Source organism: Mastigoproctus giganteus, chromosome 9 (assembly GCF_048544385.1).
Source record: "Mastigoproctus giganteus isolate SK-2022 chromosome 9, ASM4854438v1, whole genome shotgun sequence".
Taxonomy (NCBI): domain Eukaryota; kingdom Metazoa; phylum Arthropoda; class Arachnida; order Uropygi; family Thelyphonidae; genus Mastigoproctus; species Mastigoproctus giganteus.
This window is the reverse complement of record NC_143583.1, coordinates 86,846,255-86,864,393: the sequence shown is the minus strand read 5'-3', so window position 1 is coordinate 86,864,393 and position 18,139 is coordinate 86,846,255. Positions and strand designations below refer to the sequence as shown.

The window sequence follows — 18,139 nt, the reverse complement described above, 5'->3', positions numbered from 1 at the left end:
GAGCAGTAGTTGAATCAACCGATAACTGAAATTCTGTCAGAAAAAGTACATGGGGTTTGGCAGACTGCAAGTGGAAATGGACATTGTTGAGATTAGAATTGAGACCACATATATTTGTGAAATGAATTAGGAGGTGGTTTAGATCTTTTCGCAGATAAGCTTGCTCTGTTAGTTTGACAATTCATGGTGTATTCAATAGTAAGAAAAAGTGGGTGGGACATGCTGTATGAAGTCTTGAAATTTTTGGATATGGTGTACACATGGTAAGAATATACCCAGATCCTTGACATAACATGGCCTCAACAATGCTCCCCTCATACACTCTACTCGGACTCCCTCCAGTCACTATCCGGCAGAGTAGAGGTAGCAAGATTATACACTAGCTGATTCGGAAGCCTCCTAGAGGTTCGGTCCAGTGTACTGACTAGCGGCCGGCCTGCGAACACCATTTTAGAGCCGTACCCTCAAAATGTAAGGAATGTTAGATCTCGTGTGATGTTCATCATAACCTCAAAAGTCATCAATCATACTGCATGGTGGAAGAGATAGGGAAGGGGTGACTGGAACTTAGCTCTAGAGACTAAACATGGGTTCCATCACTTCAAGCCTCCAATATGCAAAGTGGTGGTATTGCGCCGGTTGATGAGAGTCATCTACCACCTAGTACTGCCTGGTAACATAGAGGAGCGGCGTTCCTCCATGTGGTGTGGGTGACACACCTCGACCCCTGCTTATGTTGGTTCACACCTGGGTTGTCATGCACCATGTACTTGTGCATGGAGATTATACCCAGGATTACTAACAGTCCCACCATCGTGCAGATGCAAGCAGAGGATTTGGCTGTCAGAGACTGTCTGGACTTCGCCGAAATTGGGTCTAATTGACTTGAGTGTCACCTGAATATCAGTTCCATCAGCGTTTTAGACTCCCAGGTATACAGCTTGTCTGGCATATCTGAGAGAATGTCTGTGACAACCTCAAGGACTTAACTGAAACTTTGTTAATTGTTATTTGGTTTTTAGGAGCATTAGCAACTAAGGCCATATTGCTCCGGGATATGCGGTGGTCATTCCCTGACCTTTTCGCATCCTCCGTATTTGGTGGTGACGGGCTCGAACCCCAGTCTAATCAAGAAGCGTGTACTACGCACTGCTGCTCCTTCCCACCTGGCTACGGAAGCAGCCTGAAACTTTGTATTTGTACAAACAGTTTACCTAAAAAAATAGTTGTTATTGGAAAATTCCTTTCCCCATGTTGTTCATTAGAGAACTTCAAGGAAAATTTTTCCGTATTGTTAAAAATCATTTTTTAGATTTGTGAAAACAAATTTTTGAATATTATTAAAAATTATTTTTGCATATTTGTCTTTTATTTGGTATCTACATAGTTTTCAACTTAAAATTATATAATAGTTAATGCTATTTTACTTTCCCTTTTTTTAAACTTGCAAAAAAAGAGAAAGACTTACTTTTCATCCCTTTTGTTATTGTAGTTGGTAGGATTCCAACTGTCTAAATGTAACGGCAACTCCAGAAGAAAAGGGATGATTCAGATTGGTCCACTAGATATTGGTGGTTCAACTGTTGATGATCCTGCTCAGGTGGCTAACCAACTAAATGAGTATTTTGTATCTACATTCACACATGAGGAGTTATTCAGGGAGGGAAATGCCAGAGGTGAATTAAACTCTGGCAGTGAGCTAGATGATTTTGTAATAACTGAGAGGAAAGTGGAGGAGAAATTGTTGGAGATAAACATAAAAAAGGCACCTGGGGTGGATAGGATCTATCCAATTATATTAAAGGAGGCAGCAAAAAAAAGTAAGCAAACCCTTAGCCATAATTATGAGAGCTTCTTTGAACTCAGGGGAGGTACCCATTGACTGGAGATGTGCAAATGTGACCCCATTCACAAAGGAGGATCAAAGGTCGACACAAGTAATTATAGACCTGTGAGTTTAACTTCTGTTTCATGAAAATTAATGGAGGCACTGGTTCAAGAAGCACTTACCAATTTGATTCGATACCATGATGTGGTCACAAAGGAACTGGATGCAGGGAATAACTTTGATATCATATATTTGTATCTTAGAAAGGCTTTTTATACTGTTTCACATGGAAGACTGCTGAACAAATTGGAGCAGTGTGGCATTGGAGGCAAATTGCTGCTATGGATAAAGGGATGGTTCAGTGGGAGAAGACAGAGAGTGGTAATCAATGGACACTGCTCCCTCAGGGTTCACTGTTGGGTCCATTGTGTTTTCTGTATTTATAAATGATATTGATGATGGTATATCAAGCTTAATGTCCAAGCTTGCAAATGATAAGAAGGTTCGCAGGATTATTAAGGATACCAATGACAGTATGCTGCTGCTGCTGCAACAGGATCTAGAAAAGGTGAGCAGATGGGCTGAGAGGTGGCAAATGAAGTTTAACTTTGACAAATGTAAAGTACTACATATGGGAAGCAGTAACCCCAGAGTAACATATCAACTCTGTGGTACTACACTGACAGTGGTAGAGAATGAAAAGGACCTGGGGGTAATTGTGCAGGCAGATATGAAGTTTTCTGAGCAGTGCAGACGGTCTGCAAGAGTAGCTCATGGTGTCTTGTCAGTGATATACAGGAATTTTTCTAGCAGGGATAAGGAGATGATTATCCTCTTGTATAAGGCAATGGTCAAGCCACACCTTGAGCACTGTATACAGGTCTGGAGGCCTCATTTTAAGAAGGATGTAAAGCTGTTGTACAGAGAAGGGCAACAAGATTAGTGAATGGAACAAAGGGTTGCTCTTATGAAGAAAGGGTTAAATTTTGCAAATTACAGTGTCTGGAGACTAGGCACCTGCGAGGTGATCTGATTGAGCTGTATAAAGCTTTGAATAGTTTGACCATGCTCAATGCTGATGGAATTCTTCCTCTTGCTCAGAATAATCACCTGAGAGGGCATAAATTCAAATTGAGGAAAGATAGTTGTAGGATGGATGAGTGGAAGTTTGCCTTTAGCCAGCAGGTAGTTGGTTGGTGGAACAGACTTCCATTCTTTGTTGTGGAAGTTGATAGCCTAAATAAATTTAAGGCAGAGCTGGACAGGTATTTGGAGCGAAAGGGGGGGGGTGAAATGGGAGCATTTTTTTTTTTTTTTTTTTGGCTGATGCTACATAAACTTGCTTTCTTGCATCATATATTTCTACTAATGCTAATGCTAACTACTTACCGAATATCAGTAATGTGTTTGTTTTCATAAATGTAAATTAAATTATTAACATCAGCATTAGAAGTGGAAAATGATGCAAGCAAGCAAGCTTGTACAGCATCAGCAAAAAAAAAAAAAAAAAAAAAGACTAATACCTCCCTCCCATTTCAACCTATTCATTCCTGCCAGTTGTTTGTCTGGTTCTTCCTTGAATTCATTTATGCTATCAACTTCCACAACAACAGATGGAAGTTTGCTCCAGCAAACCATCCACTGGCTAAAGGTAAATTTTTACACATCTATTCTGCAACTGGCCTTCCTCAGTTTGAATGTGTGACCCTCATATGTGTGGTCTGAGCAAGAGGAAGAAACCATTAGCATTGAGCTTGCTCAATTCATTCAAAACTTTTAACACCTCACAGAGATCACCTTGGAAGTGCCTAGTTTCCAGATGTGGCAACTTTCAGAACTGAAGCCTTTCTTGGTAAGAGCACCTCTTTGTTCCACTCACCAATCTCATTGCCCTTCTCTGTACTCATTCTAGCAGCTCATCATCCTTCCTAAAATGTGGCCACCAGACCTGTATGCAGTACTCAAGATGTGGGCTGACCACTGCCTTATACAAAATCACCTCCTAATCCCTGCTAGCAAAATTCTTGCATGTCATTGACAAATCCCCATGAACTGTCCTAGTAGCATTACTCTGCATTACTCAGAGAACTTCATATATGATCGCACAATTACCCCTGGGTCTTTTTTATTTACCTCCACCCCCGAGTGTAGTACCATATAGTATGTATGGTACTACACTCAGGGTGGAGGAAAATAAAATGGTATGTTATTTTGTTAGTATGTTATTCTTGGGTTGCTGCTACTCATATGCAGCACTCTAAATTTGTAAATCTTAAATGTCATGGGCATGGGCAATTGCCCATGCCCATCTGCCTAACTTTTTTCTAGATTCTGTTACAGTAGCACAAGCCTGATATGACTTTATCAATATTATTGAAAAATATAGAAAACAGCAGTGGGCCTAACTCTGAACCTAGAGGGAATCCACTAATAACGTTAGTCCACTAGGAGCAATGTCCATTGATTACCTGGCGCCTCCGTAGCCAGGTGGGAAGGAGCAGCAGTGCGTAGCACACGCTTCTTGATTAGACCGGGGTCCGAGCCCGTCACCACCAAATACGGAGGATGCGGAAAGGTCATTCAGGGAATGACCACCGCATATCCCGGAGCAATATGGCCTTAGTTGCTAATGCTCCTAAAAACCAAATAACAACAACCATTGATTACCACTCTCTGTCTTCTTCCACTTAACTATCCCTTTATGCATAGCAGCATCTTACTTGTAATGCCACACTGCTGCAATTTGTACAGCAGTCTTTTATGTGCAACAGTATCAAAAGCTTTACTGAAATCTAAGCGTATGTTATAAGAATTATTTTTTACATCCAGTTTGTTTGCGACTACATCGCAGTATGCAATCAAGTTAGTTAAACTACATTTCCCCTTAACAAACCCATGCTGTGTCTGAAATATAATTGCAGCCTTGTCTAGATGATCCTGCATTACTTCTTTAACCAGTGACTTCATTACTTTCCCCGGAACAGAAGTTAAACTAACAGGTTTGTAATTATGTGTCACCCTTTAATTCCCCCCTTGTGAATTGGGGATAGCACTTCTCCAGTCATTGGGCACCTCCCCTGAATCCAAGGATGCTCTCATAAATATGGCTAAGGGTTTGCTTACTTCCTTCTCTGCCTCCCTTAATATAATTGGATAGATCCCATCCACCCCAGGTGCCTTTCTTATGTTTAACTTCAATTTCTCTTCTGCATTCCCTTTTCTGAAGAATTCCTCATGTTTGAATGTAGATGCAAAATGCTCATTCAGTTTTTCAGCAACCTGAGCAGGATTGGATCATCAACAGTCAAACCATTGATATCAAGTGGACCAATTTAATTCATCCCCTTCCTTCTAGTTTTTACATAAGTAAAGAAGTGTTTTGCTGTTTTGCTTTGCATCCTTTGCCAAAGATTTTTCGTAATCTGCCTTCGCTTGCCTAACCTCATTTGTGACTTGATTACAGACTAGTTTATATCTACCATAGATTTCTTTGTCTCTCGATAATTTTTATGCATCCTGTGCATTTTTCTTTTCTGCTACGTGTTTCATCAGTTCATCTGACATCCATTTAGGCCTATACCTTTAAGAGAATTCCTTAGTTGGCATGAAAACCTAGTAGCTTCTATGATTAATTCCTATGGTTTCCATTTAGAATTTGCTGATGGTAACATCATCAGTTGGCTCCACTGTTTAGAATTTAAAACCCGTACAAGCCCACTGTAGTCACCTTTACAAAACCTAAAAACCCTTCCTCTACCCTTGATGCTAGTTACATATTTAAATAATTCCCAAATCTGTACACTGTGGTCACTGCCACCTAGTGGTTCTTTTTTTCTGCAGATTCTTAATGCTCATGCATTAAGTGCAGCAGTGATTATTCATATAATTACTGCTGCACTTAATCCATCACTTAATCATCAATAATCACTTATATTATAATTATAATATAAAAAAAATATATTATTATTAACGTAAATGATACTTTTTATATAAAAGTGATGGATTTTTATAATATATTATAATAATAACCATTGTCATATTTTAAAAATAAATTTTAGATTCAGTTATTCTAAATCTTTAACTCAGTTCAGCTCTTACAACGAAATGGTGCCTGTGGCTGGAATTGCCCTTTCCATACTCTGTTTTGTCTCTGTTCACATCTGAACAATCTTTATACTATGCAAACTGCTTTGCCCTGTTATTTCACTACTTTTAAATAAATAGCATCATTGAAAGATAAAACCATCATTTGATACTGCTATGTATGATAGCCTGTTTTGGAAGTTACTAGTCTCTCTTCAGATAGTTCATTGAAATATGCAATGCTTTATGTAGAAGACAATGCCAAAGAGTTTGGGCACTATTGATAATTTTCTGAAATTCATAATTTTGAACTTCTGACTTAGCATACTGAATGGCAACAACTGAATATCAACTTATTTTGCCATTGTTTTGTTAGAGAATTTTCACTAGAGACCACCTATATTGAGGTTTAATAGTCCCAACATGGTTTCATGGCAATTGTTTAATTTTTTAAATAAATGACAGATTAATCTTTTGGTAATGCAATTTGTATTACATTGTCTAAAATTTAATGTCTAAAAGAAAATGATAAATTCCTGTTCACATAATTTATTGGCTTAAATTTAAACATGAGATTAGAAAAAATTTGAATTGTGCATTTAAATTAGCTTGACAAAACAAATTTTTACATAATAGTTCATTGAAATATGCAATGCTTTATGCAGAAGACAATGCCAAAGAGTTTGGGTTGGAATTAGTTAAAAAAAATATCAGAAAACTGAATAAAAAAAACTTTTTATTTTATTTTGTAACCTAGATATCTGTAATTTTTTTACAGTAAGTGATGTTTTGGTTGCTCATGTGAGAATGTTTATTTTTATCTGTAGTTAACAGTAATTCCTTATAGTTATTTTTTATAATGTCATTAAAATTTTTTATTTTTGTTGAAGAAATCGGCCTCTAAAAAACTAGAAATAATTGTCGCAGCATAAAATGAAATAGCTTTCTTAGGTAGTATGATATTTGCAGTGGTAGAGCTAGCCCTTATTTTATTTTATTTTTTGACGTAGTTTTTTGTTGTTACAAGAGGTCTTATGGTTGTGTGCTAGATTCCGTGCTCTGAAATATAGCCATTTTAGTCTTAATTCCATCCTTGGTTATTTGAAAAATAACCTTGAAAGAATCCTTGCTTGGTTTTTTTGAAAAAAAAAAAGTTGGCAATCTAACCTAAACACATTGCCTTTGTTATATGGTTACATGTTGACAAGCCTTTTCACATTGCCCTTCAGAAAATCTGGTCACTTTATACCAGAAGTTATAAATATATTATTTTGAAAACAGGATCAACATCAGTTATCTTGTATTGTAAATATTGCATTTATTTCCTAGCTGACAGCTTTCATTAATCTTAAACTAGTGTTTGCTTTGTATGTCTTTTACAATGGTCATTATTAGCTTTAGTTATTTGTAAGCATGCCATTAACATGATTTTATTGTGATGAGGTGTCCTGGGGTTACTAATTTTCTGAACTTAAGGTACTTTAATATCAGATGATCATATTGTGTGAATTTATGAATCCTTGCTTTCAAAATAATGTACTTTGATATTACTGGGTGAGTTTAAATGGCATTTTTTTCCCCCTGTATTATAAATAAATAAATTTGAACAGCTAGACATTAAACATATTAATAGTGTATAAAGGATCTAGAATTAAACATATTAATAGTGTATAAGAGATCTAGCTGTCAAATAAATTTGACATCTAGATCCCTTATACACTATTAATATGTTTAACTTAGAGTTAGTGCTTCATTTTCTTTGCCTGCCGAACCTCCTTTGTGACCTGATTACAGACTAGCTTATATCTGCTATCAGGCGACGCAGAAGCCTGTAGCAGATATAAGCTAGTCTGTAATCAGGTCACAAAGGAGGTTCGGCAGGCAAAGGCGGATTACGAGAAATCTTTGGCAAAAGATGCTAAGAAAAACAGCAAGGATTTCTTTACTTATATAAACTCTAAAAGGAAGGGGATGAATATGATTGGACCACTTGACATCGATGGTTCGACTGTTGATGATCCTGCTCAGATAGCAAACAAACTGAATGAGTATTTTGCATCTACATTCACACGTGAGGAATTATTACAATTTGAAAATGGAAGAAGGTTATCAAATTGTAGCAGTGTGCTTAATGATTTTGTAATAACTGAGAGCAAAGTGGAGGAGAAATTGTTGAAGTTAAACATAAGAAAGGCACCTGGGGTGGATGGGATCTATCCAGTTATTTTAAAGGAGGCGGCAAAGCAACTAAGCAAACCCTTAGCCATAATTATGAGAGCATCCTTGGACTCAGGGGAGGTTCCCACGGACTGGAGATGTGCAAATGTGTCCCCAATTCACAAAGGTGGATCGAAGGGTGACACGAGTAATTACAGACCAGTTAGTTTAACTTCTGTTCCGGGTAAAATAATGGAGTCGCTGGTTAAAGATGCATTGCAGGATCATCTAGACAAGACTGCAGCGATAACTCAAACACAGCATGGGTTTGTTAAGGGAAAGTCTTGTCTGACAAATTTGATTGGTTATTATGATGTGGTTACAAAGGAACTGGATGCAAAAAATAATTTTGATATCATATACTTGGATTTCAGGAAAGCTTTTGACACTGTTGCGCATGGAAGACTACTGTACAAATTGGAGCAGAATGGTATTAAGGGTAAGTTGCTACAATGGATAAAAGGATGGTTAAGTGGGAGAAGACAGAGGGTGGTAATCAATGGGTGCTGCTCTTCGTGGACTAATGTTATTAGTGGAGTCCCACAGGGTTCGGTGTTGGGTCCACTGTTGTTTTGTGTATTTATCAATGATATTGATGAAGGTATATCAGGCTTAATGTCGAAGTTTGCAGATGACACAAAGGTTGGCAGGGTTGTTAATGACAGTAATGGCAGTGTGCTACTGCAACAGGATCTAGATAATTTGGGCAGATGGGCTAAGAAGTGGCAACTGAAGTTCAACCTTGACAAATGCAAAGTACTGCATATGGGTAGAAATAACCCCAGAGAAACGTACCAACTGTGTGGTACTACACTTAAGGTGGTAGAAAATGAAAAAGACCTGGGAGTAATTGTGCAGTCAGATATGAAGTTTTCTGAGCAGTGCAGACAGGCTGCTAGGGCGGGTCATGGGGTTTTGTCAATGATATATAGGAATTTTGCTAGCAGGGAAAAGGAGGTGATTGTCCCTCTGTATAAGGCAATGGTCAGGCCACGCCTTGAGTACTGCGTACAGGTCTGGAGGCCTCATTTTAGGAAGGATGTAGATTTGCTTGAGCGTGTACAGAGAAGAGCAACACGATTGGTGAGGGGAATGAAGGGATTCTCTTACCAAGAGAGGCTTAAGTTCTGCAAATTGCAGTGGCTGGAGACTAGGCACCTGCGCGGTGATCTGATTGAGGTCTATAAGGCCTTGAATGGGTTGAGCACGCTGAATTCTGATGGGATCCTTCCACTTGTTCAGATTACCAACCTACGGGGACATAAGTTCAAATTAAGAAAGGACAGATGTAGAATAGATGTGCGGAAATTTGCCTTTAGCCAGCGGGTGGTTAATTGCTGGAACAAACTTCCATCTGTCGTTGTAGAAGTTGATAGGTTAAATAAATTTAAGGAGGAACTGGACAGGCATTTGGAGGGAATGGTGTGATTTTTTTTTTTTTTTTTTTTGGCTGATGCTGCATAAGCTCCTACACTTGCTTTCTTGCATCATGTGCCACTACTACTACTACTACTACTACTACTACTATTTTTCTTTTTCAAGAATGTGTCCTATTTAATATTTGTTATTTAAATTCAATCTTTATATCTCATTGCATAATTAAAATTCTTTTATTCCTGTTACTTAGCACTACCCAGGTTTGATGAACAACCACAAGACACAACTGTGTTTCCTGGTCAGACTGCATATTTTCCTTGCACCATCCAAGGCATCCCTCCAGCAACAATAGAATGGCTAAAGGATGAGCATACATTACAGATAGATCGTTCACGTATGATGATCTTACCTAGTGGTGCCATCGAAATTGATCATGTTCAAACCACCGATGCTGGCACTTACAGGTGTAATTCCTCAAACATTGAAAAACATCGTCTAAGTATGCCAGGTACTTTGAGTGTCAGCTTAGATTATGGTAAGTACATTCATATAATAGATTAAATTGATAGTACTTGCATCTGATTTTTAGAAATTGCTATTAGCTTTCTAGTGGGCATGTTAAATCAATTACAGCAGCAGGCATGGCACATTGGTGTACAGATTTCATTCATCAAGTTTTTTGGGAAAAACAGCAGTAATAGTTGAAAATGGGAAATTTAAAAAAAATTATTCTTAATTCTGACACCATATTGGATAATAAAATCAAGAATTATTTCCTGACTGCTTTTGAAGGTCAACTTTTGGTCAAGGAGCATGCAAAAATAAAACTGAAACAAAACCTGAGGAAAATTGGAAATAAGGTTCTGTAAAAAATAAGGTTCCTTAAAATGGAACCTTATTTTTTACAGCTGTATAACTCCAATAAAAAATTAATTAATGGTGTATTTGTGTGTGGGGGGGGGTGGCTTTACCATAATTAAGGAATACTAAAATTTTCACAATTTTTGAAAATGTTTTCAAAATTTGCAAAAAAAACTGTTTTTAATTGATGACATTAGCAAAAGTATCTGCTAATAAGATAACAATAGTCTATTCTCATTGCAGTTACTTCACAGCATGGGAGATCAGTTATTTGAAAAGAGTTGTTTTTTTTCTTAACAAATTTTAATTTGCAAATAGCTTATTCTGTAAAAAAATGGGTGCAGGTTCTGAATTTCACAAAGAGACAGGAAAAGAGCTAATCTAATGAGCTCTTTACCTTTCACAGTCATGCATTTTAATAATCATAATAATCACCATTTCATAATCATGCTTATTAAAGTGTAGAAGTCTCTGTGCCTTTTAGTATTGACCAACTTGAGTTAAATTTCATTGATTGTTATGTGTGATCTCCCACATTACAGATAGATCAAATGATGAAATGTCAGTAACTAATGAAACAGTCATCTTATTTTTGGGGATGGGTTTGCCACCAAAATACAAATAAATAGAAGCAATCTTCCTGCAAGCAATCTCTCTAGTTAACAGGACAGATTGCTTGGAGTGAATTTATGGCTTTATATGGGTTGAAAAAAGTTAATGATAATGGAATTCTGTTTCCCAGACCTTGCATGCATGCGCGTGCATGCACACACACACACACACACACACACACACACACACACACACACACACACACACACACACACACACACATGCACGCTGAAATTTAAAAAAGGATGGCTTCTGGAAAAATGGCAAAAATTTGCTTTGAACCAGAGAGTAATTGATGTTTGTCACAAACAAACTACCACCCTGGTGTTGAGGAACTGTGTTGTTTGAATAAATTTACAGAACTAGTCATATTATTAGATGGGATGGACAAATGAGGCAGGTAGGGTTTTTTGTTGAAAGTAAGCATGCTTTCTTTCATTATTTGCAAGTACTACTACAAATAATAATAAATTGCATGTGGAGGTAAGCACAAATTCAGTGTTCCGATAGGCTGATAGGACTTGAAGAATAGGGAATGGAATCAATGTCCTTGAAGGATTAAAAGAGGATCCCATCAACCACTTAGATGCCCAGCTCAGCACTAGAGCCCCATGCTCCAGCATCACACAGCACACTGGTATGCTCTGCAGCTTCTTGTGGGATCAAGGATCTTATAGGTGCTACAGGAAGTAGCTATAGTTGGTGACTCAATTGTCAGGATACTGGGAAAATGTTGTGAAAAAGTTGAGGGCAATATTGAGAAAAAGTCGTGAATTAGGAGTGAAATTGAAAGCATCTGCAATTCTGCTCAGACACAAGAGTGAATATGTGATGAGAGCCTTGTCAATCATTTTGGCTGTGGAGAGGCTGTGCAAAGCCTGTTGGGTAGAATATTTCTCAGTGTGGTGTGCACTTCTTAACAGGAGAGACTGTTTTTAAAGGGATGGGATTAGCTTAAATTGAAGGAATGTAAGAATGGGATTTCCAACCAACCTCATGTTAGGTTGGTTGGAAAACTGCTGGATCGGGCTAGGGGGATATGCAGACATAGATTAACATGAGGGGCCATAAATTCAAATTCAGGAATAATGGTTGCAGGACAGTTGTGCATGTCTTCAGTCAGATGATAGTAGATTGCTGGAACAAATTTCTATCTGTTGTGCTAAATAAATGAATAGTTTAAATAAATTCATGGTTGTTGTCATTATTTGGTTTTTAGGAGCATTATCAACTAAGGCCATATTGCTCCGGGGATATGCGGTGGTCATTCCCTGACCTTTCCGCATCCTCCGTATTTGGTAGTCATGGGCTCGAACCCCAGTCTAATCAAAAAGTGTGTGCTACACACTGCTGCTCCTGCCCACCTGGCTACGAAGGCACCATAAATTCGTGGAACTAACAGTTACTGCAGGCAAAGGTGTAAATGATGTTTTCTCTGCCTCTGTTGGACCATGCAGCAGCAGCCTGGAAAGCGAGGTGTTGGATTTCAAATACTGCTGGGGGATTCGAATGGAACAAGCATTATGTGGACTCTGTTAGGGTTACTAAGAGTAGAAACAGGTGCATGTATGCTTGAGTGTACACTAATGCAAGATCAAAGTAAATAAATTTGATCAATTTGAAGTGCTGATTATATCATCAACTGCAGACGTTGTGGGGATATTGAATGTCACTCAGTTGTAAAGGATGCAGGGAGTACAGTGTATACAGGAAGGACAGGCAAGGTGGAGGAATTATGTTCTTAGTTAAGAAGAATATTAAATCTAAGGCAGTGCATCCAGTTGACTTGGGTGATGAGTGCATTGTTTAGTCAATTTGATGTGATATAAGCATTTGGGAAAACAAAATTGAGAGTAGAAGTATGTCATAAGCCTAATGACTGACGAGTATAATAAACACTGCATTGACATATTGATGTGGGATTTACTTAAAGTAACTACTTTTGAGAGCAAAGGGAAGGGCTTTTGCTTTTGTGAAGGTGACTATAATCTTCTCAGACAGTTTTAAATGGTAAAAATGGTGAATTTTCATGATAAATTCAGGTGATTGAGACACTTGCCCTAGATAAAAACTATTGTGCCATCAAATCACAAATGTCCTGGTTGCTGACAAAAAAGTATTTTGCATCTACATTTATACATGAGAAATTTTTTAGGGATGAGATCACCAAAGTATATAAATTTTTCTAATAGGGAGCTAAATTATTTCATGATAACAGAGAAAAGTGTAGTAGAAATTGTTGAAGCCAAAGGTAAAAAAGGCAATTTGTTGGTTGGGATCTATCAAAGTACAGTTATGCCCTCATATCCACTGATTCAATTACCCACGGAAAAAGAAACGAAAAAACTTAACACATACTACTCACGTGTCCAGTATGATGCTTCCCTTTATTTTTTTACAATGTTGATTTTAAATCGAATAGCTTCCTTTTTTTTTTTACAATGTCGCTTATGGTTTGATCACCAACATTATAATGATTCTTTAGAGATTTAACGGATGCACAGTTTTCAAACTTTTGAATAATTTGAAGTTTTTGTGTAATTTGAAACCACAACTCTTGTGTTTGCCCATCATTTTGGCGATTTCTAAACAAAAAAAAAAAAAAGAGGTTATTATAAAAAAAAAAATTCTGACATAAATAACACAAAACACGTCACACCACAAAAAGACAAACAAAATTTGTCCTTTTGTGGTGTGACGGAACACAACAATCGACGCGATGCACTAAATCAAACTAAACATTTGGTCTTGAAGTGTCCCTGTAAATAAATTGAGTCTGCTGTACTTTATTATTACCATATTTAATGTTGGTAATGTCTTTCTGTATATTGAATTTATCAATTAAACTTTATTATACTTATATATGTACAAGAAAATCACGTTATATATGGGGTCAGCAGGTGTTTGCTTATATCCGCGGTTTCAGCCATCTGCAGTATGTCTTGGAACGTTTCCCCCATGGATACGGGAGTCTTACCGTATATTATTGTAGGCAGCAGTGGAGGTAAGCAAATGTTTAGCAATAATTATGTAAGCATCCTTGGTTCAGGAGGAGTTCCCTATGGATTGAAGATGTGCAATTGCATCCCAGATTCACAGAGGAGGTGCATTACGGATACATTCAAAAGCTGACAAATAATTGCAGGCCTGTTGTTACCTTTAATTCTGCTCCAGGAAAAATATTAGATTCATTGCTTAAAGAAGTAATGCAGGACATCTAGACAGGAACACAGTTATTTTGCAGTCACAGTATTGATTTGTTAAAGAGCAATCTTGTCCAACCAGTCTGATTGAATACTATGATGTAGTTACAAAGGAACTAGATGCAAAAAAATAATTTTGATACTTATATTTCAGAAATGCTTTTGATACTGGTGCATGTCAAAGATGTATAGTTTGGAGCAGTATGGCATTAAGAGCAATTTACTGCTGTTAATAAAATGTTGGTTGAGTGGGAGAAGACTGTGGTTATCAATGTGTTCTGCTATTCTTGGGCTAATGTTATATAGTGGAGTCCATCAGGATTCAGTGCTGAGCCCATTTTGTTCTATATTTATTAATAATATTGACTAAGTTTACAGATGATTCTAAATTTGGCAGACTGAGACATTAACAAATGCAAGGTATTATATATGGGTAGCCATAATCCCAGAATAATCTACCATCTGTCTGTTATTGCATTCAATGCATTGGAGAATGAAAAAAGACCTAGGGATATTTGTGCAGTCAGATATAAAGTTCTCTGAGGAATGTAGATAAGGCTGCCAAGATAGCTCATTTTTTGTCAGTAATATACAGGAATTTTGTCAGTAGGGATAAAGATGTGATTATTCCATTGGTTAAAGCAATGATTAGGCTGCATCTTGAGTATGTACAGGTCTAAAAGCCTCATTTTGAGAAGAATGTGGATCTGTTGAAAGGAGTGGAGAAGAGTAATAAGTTTACTGAGAGGAACAAAAGGGTGAATGTATACCAGGAAAGGAAATAGTTCTAGAAACTATAGAAAATTGAGAGGGTCAGGATGCAATATAAAATTTTTGGAAAATAATAAGAGGCCTGGATCTTGGTAGTTTATATTTAGGCAGCATATTGTACAATTGGTAAATTACTACGTGGGGGGGAGCGTTTCGAACACGCGATTCAATAGGAAACATTCATGGAGCGGACCGTAGCTAATGAGTACAGATCAGAGTAAACATTTTGCCCCTAAAGAACAATGAGCCGAAACAAAAACAATTAAGATAGAGATGGAGCTCAGTAATGGAGATACTCAAGAAATTTAAGTACACACTTTAAAATTTCACGGGGGCAATTAATGACAGGTGTAGCCAGGCAAATACAGGGCATAGATGGGTGTGGATGTGAGGTCACAAAGAAGATCTGGAAACTTCTTGGCTGACCGGAACTTCCGTTTACCTTTCTAGAAAGTTCCAGAAATTGCTGGAAAACCGGAAGTCCTCATATAAAGGATGGAAGACACGCCCACAGAAGCGTATAGGAGACGAATGGGAATTACAGGGGAAGGGATGTACAGGTCAGCGATTGGCCAGAGTGAAAAGCGTAGGAAATTTTGAAATTCAGAGTGAGGAGAAAGAAAAGTTTTTTTTTTTTTTTTTTTTTTGGGAGAGTCTTTGGAAGTGTGTGGAGGAAGACAGTCGTGTAGCAGAGTCGTTGCTGAGTCTTGGGGAGATGGTTTAGTAATGGGAAGGAAATTTTCCTTGTGAGAAATTTCGTAAGTCTAAAGTTGGGGAAAGAATATGTCCATGTGGAAGAAAGATGATCCAGAGTAGCCAATGAATACAACAACATTGTGAGAAGCTGATGAAATTCATAGTGAAGGAAGGAGAGCGCCCAATGAGAATTCTAGAGAATGACATAAGAAAAGGATCCTTATTCAACTCAACAGAGCGAACCTCAGGTAGATTGATGTATTCCAAGGTTGAGCAACCGCCCGCCTTCTAGTCTACGCCATTACGCTGATGGTTACGGCAGCCCTGAATAGTAAAATCACTTGGAAAACCAGTAAGTGACAGTTCAGTAAGGAAAAATCTTAAGTTAGCCTTGAATGGTTTAAGCATGCTCAATGCTGATGGGATTCTTCCTCTAGCTCAGAAAAATCACCTGAGAGGGCATAAATTCAAATTGAGGAAAGACAGATGTAAGATAGACGTGCGGAAATTTGCCTTTAGCCAGCGGGTGGTTGGTTGGTGGAACAGACTTCCATCCCTTGTGGTGGAGGTTGATAGCCTAAATAAGTTTAAGGCTCAGCTGGACAGGTATTTTTAATAAGCAGAGGGGTGAAGTGGAAGTGGGTTTTTTTTTTTTTGGCTGATGCTGCATAAGCTTGCTTTCTTGCATCAAATGCCTCTACTAATGCTAATGCTAATAAAAAGTAATATACTTGGGGAAAGTACTGTTTATTTATAGTGCAACACTGAGGCCATTCATTTAGATAGCTTAACAATCTGAGAGGTTGATTTCATTTGAAAAGATTTCTGTTTTCAAATGGCATGAACCTCTGTGTTCTAAAAAAATAGATTAGTTTTGTTGATTTAATAAATTTTATAGATAGCTATTTGAAGCGTATCTATTAAAATTCATAATTAAAAAAACAAACAGAAAACATTAAGTTATTGAATTTTACAAATTAATTATTCATTATCATGATATTGGTTCATTGCTGTCGTCACATGGTGGTAGTAATGGGCTTAAGCAATATGAATAAAAGTGGCTTGCTTTGTGGTAAGATTTCAATAATAATTTGATTTCATAAAAATTTGCTTATTTGATAATTAAAGAAGGAATACTTTCTATGTATACAAAATACATTTTGCATGCATTATGACACTACAGATATTTTGAAAAAATATCCGTAGTGTCATAATTTCTCAAGCAACTTTGAATGGTAGTATGGAAATTTTGAAAATTTTAATATTTTGTTTATTAAAAGAAAATTCTGTATTCTAAGTTTCTTAAATTAGGTGTAGTAGGTTATCATAGTGTAGTACCACCATAGTGTAGTAGGTTTGCCACTTGCTATTCCCTTAAAATGATTGACACTCAAACCTCATCGCAGTTATAAGAAATCTTTTCTAGGTCTTTAGTTAGCTAAAGATGCATTTTTTAAGCATGTTAGCATATATGTATGAAGTGCCTATTGTCTCCATGATATTCGACCAACCATCCGTATGTAAAAACTTGACTTCCAGTGTATGGATTTTAATAAAATTTTATATTTGGCTAATTGTGTGAGAGATAGAAGGATACATGGTTAGCCATTAACTATGATTTAAAGAAATTAAAAACACTGTTACAATTTACACTTAATACTTTGGCAATGTTTCATGGTTCAACTGAACCCCATCATCAGGCTTAATGGGGAAGTTAAACATAAAAGAAATCAAATTAGCAATTGTAGAGTTACAACATGATGTGCTATGAAGTTACATTAATGAATTTTAATACAATATTGGCATTCTGATGCTTGAGTTAATATAAATTACTTAAATTAAATTCTTTACAAAATTATAAAGAATATTTGCGAGAAATTATCCACAAGGGCTATTGAGAAGATTTGAATTTAAATTTGGTGTTATAAAAAGGAGGCACACAAAAAATGTACAGAAAATTAAATTAATACCCATTAATGCAAGAGGAATATGGGGAATATGGAAGTAAAATCTAGGGAAGAATTATCAAAATGACTTACCTGAAATGGTTTTACCATTCTAGAGAGAGAGAGAGAGAGAGAGAGAGAGAGAGAGAGAGAGAGAGAGAGAGCAAGAGCAAGCTTGAAGTACAGTGCTAGACTGGAAATAGCTGAACTGGCAGTGCATGATTTTTTTTATAATTCAACTTCCCCTATAGGTCTGATGATAGGATTCAGTTGAACACTCAAAGTGTTGCCAAAGTATTAAGTGTAAATTGATGTGTTCCCCTTTAGTAAATACTTTTAAAAAATCTATCACATAGTGTAACATTGTTCTTAATTTCTTAAAATCATAATTTATATTTGGCTTTTTTTTTCTTTCTTTTTTTTTTTTGGAAGATTTGTTGAGCCATTCCAAATTTCATTAAAATTGAACAAATAAAAATCAAGTAATTATTATTTTTTGTCTGTTTGTCTGCACATAATAACGTGATTTCCAGTGGATGGATTTT

The 18,139-nt window shown here is 36.9% G+C and overlaps 1 protein-coding gene across 3 annotated transcripts in view; it reads left to right on the top strand.

Moving 5' to 3' along the window:
* fra (neogenin protein frazzled) overlaps positions 1 to 18,139 on the top strand; it is a 442,642-nt gene that overhangs the window by 151,683 nt on the left and 272,820 nt on the right. For all 3 annotated transcript variants that reach the window (XM_090381703.1, XM_090381704.1, XM_090381702.1), the window contains exon 4: positions 9,756 to 10,040. In XM_090381703.1, coding sequence (XP_090237829.1) covers positions 9,756 to 10,040 — 285 coding nt within the window. The remainder of the gene's footprint in view (positions 1 to 9,755; positions 10,041 to 18,139) is intronic.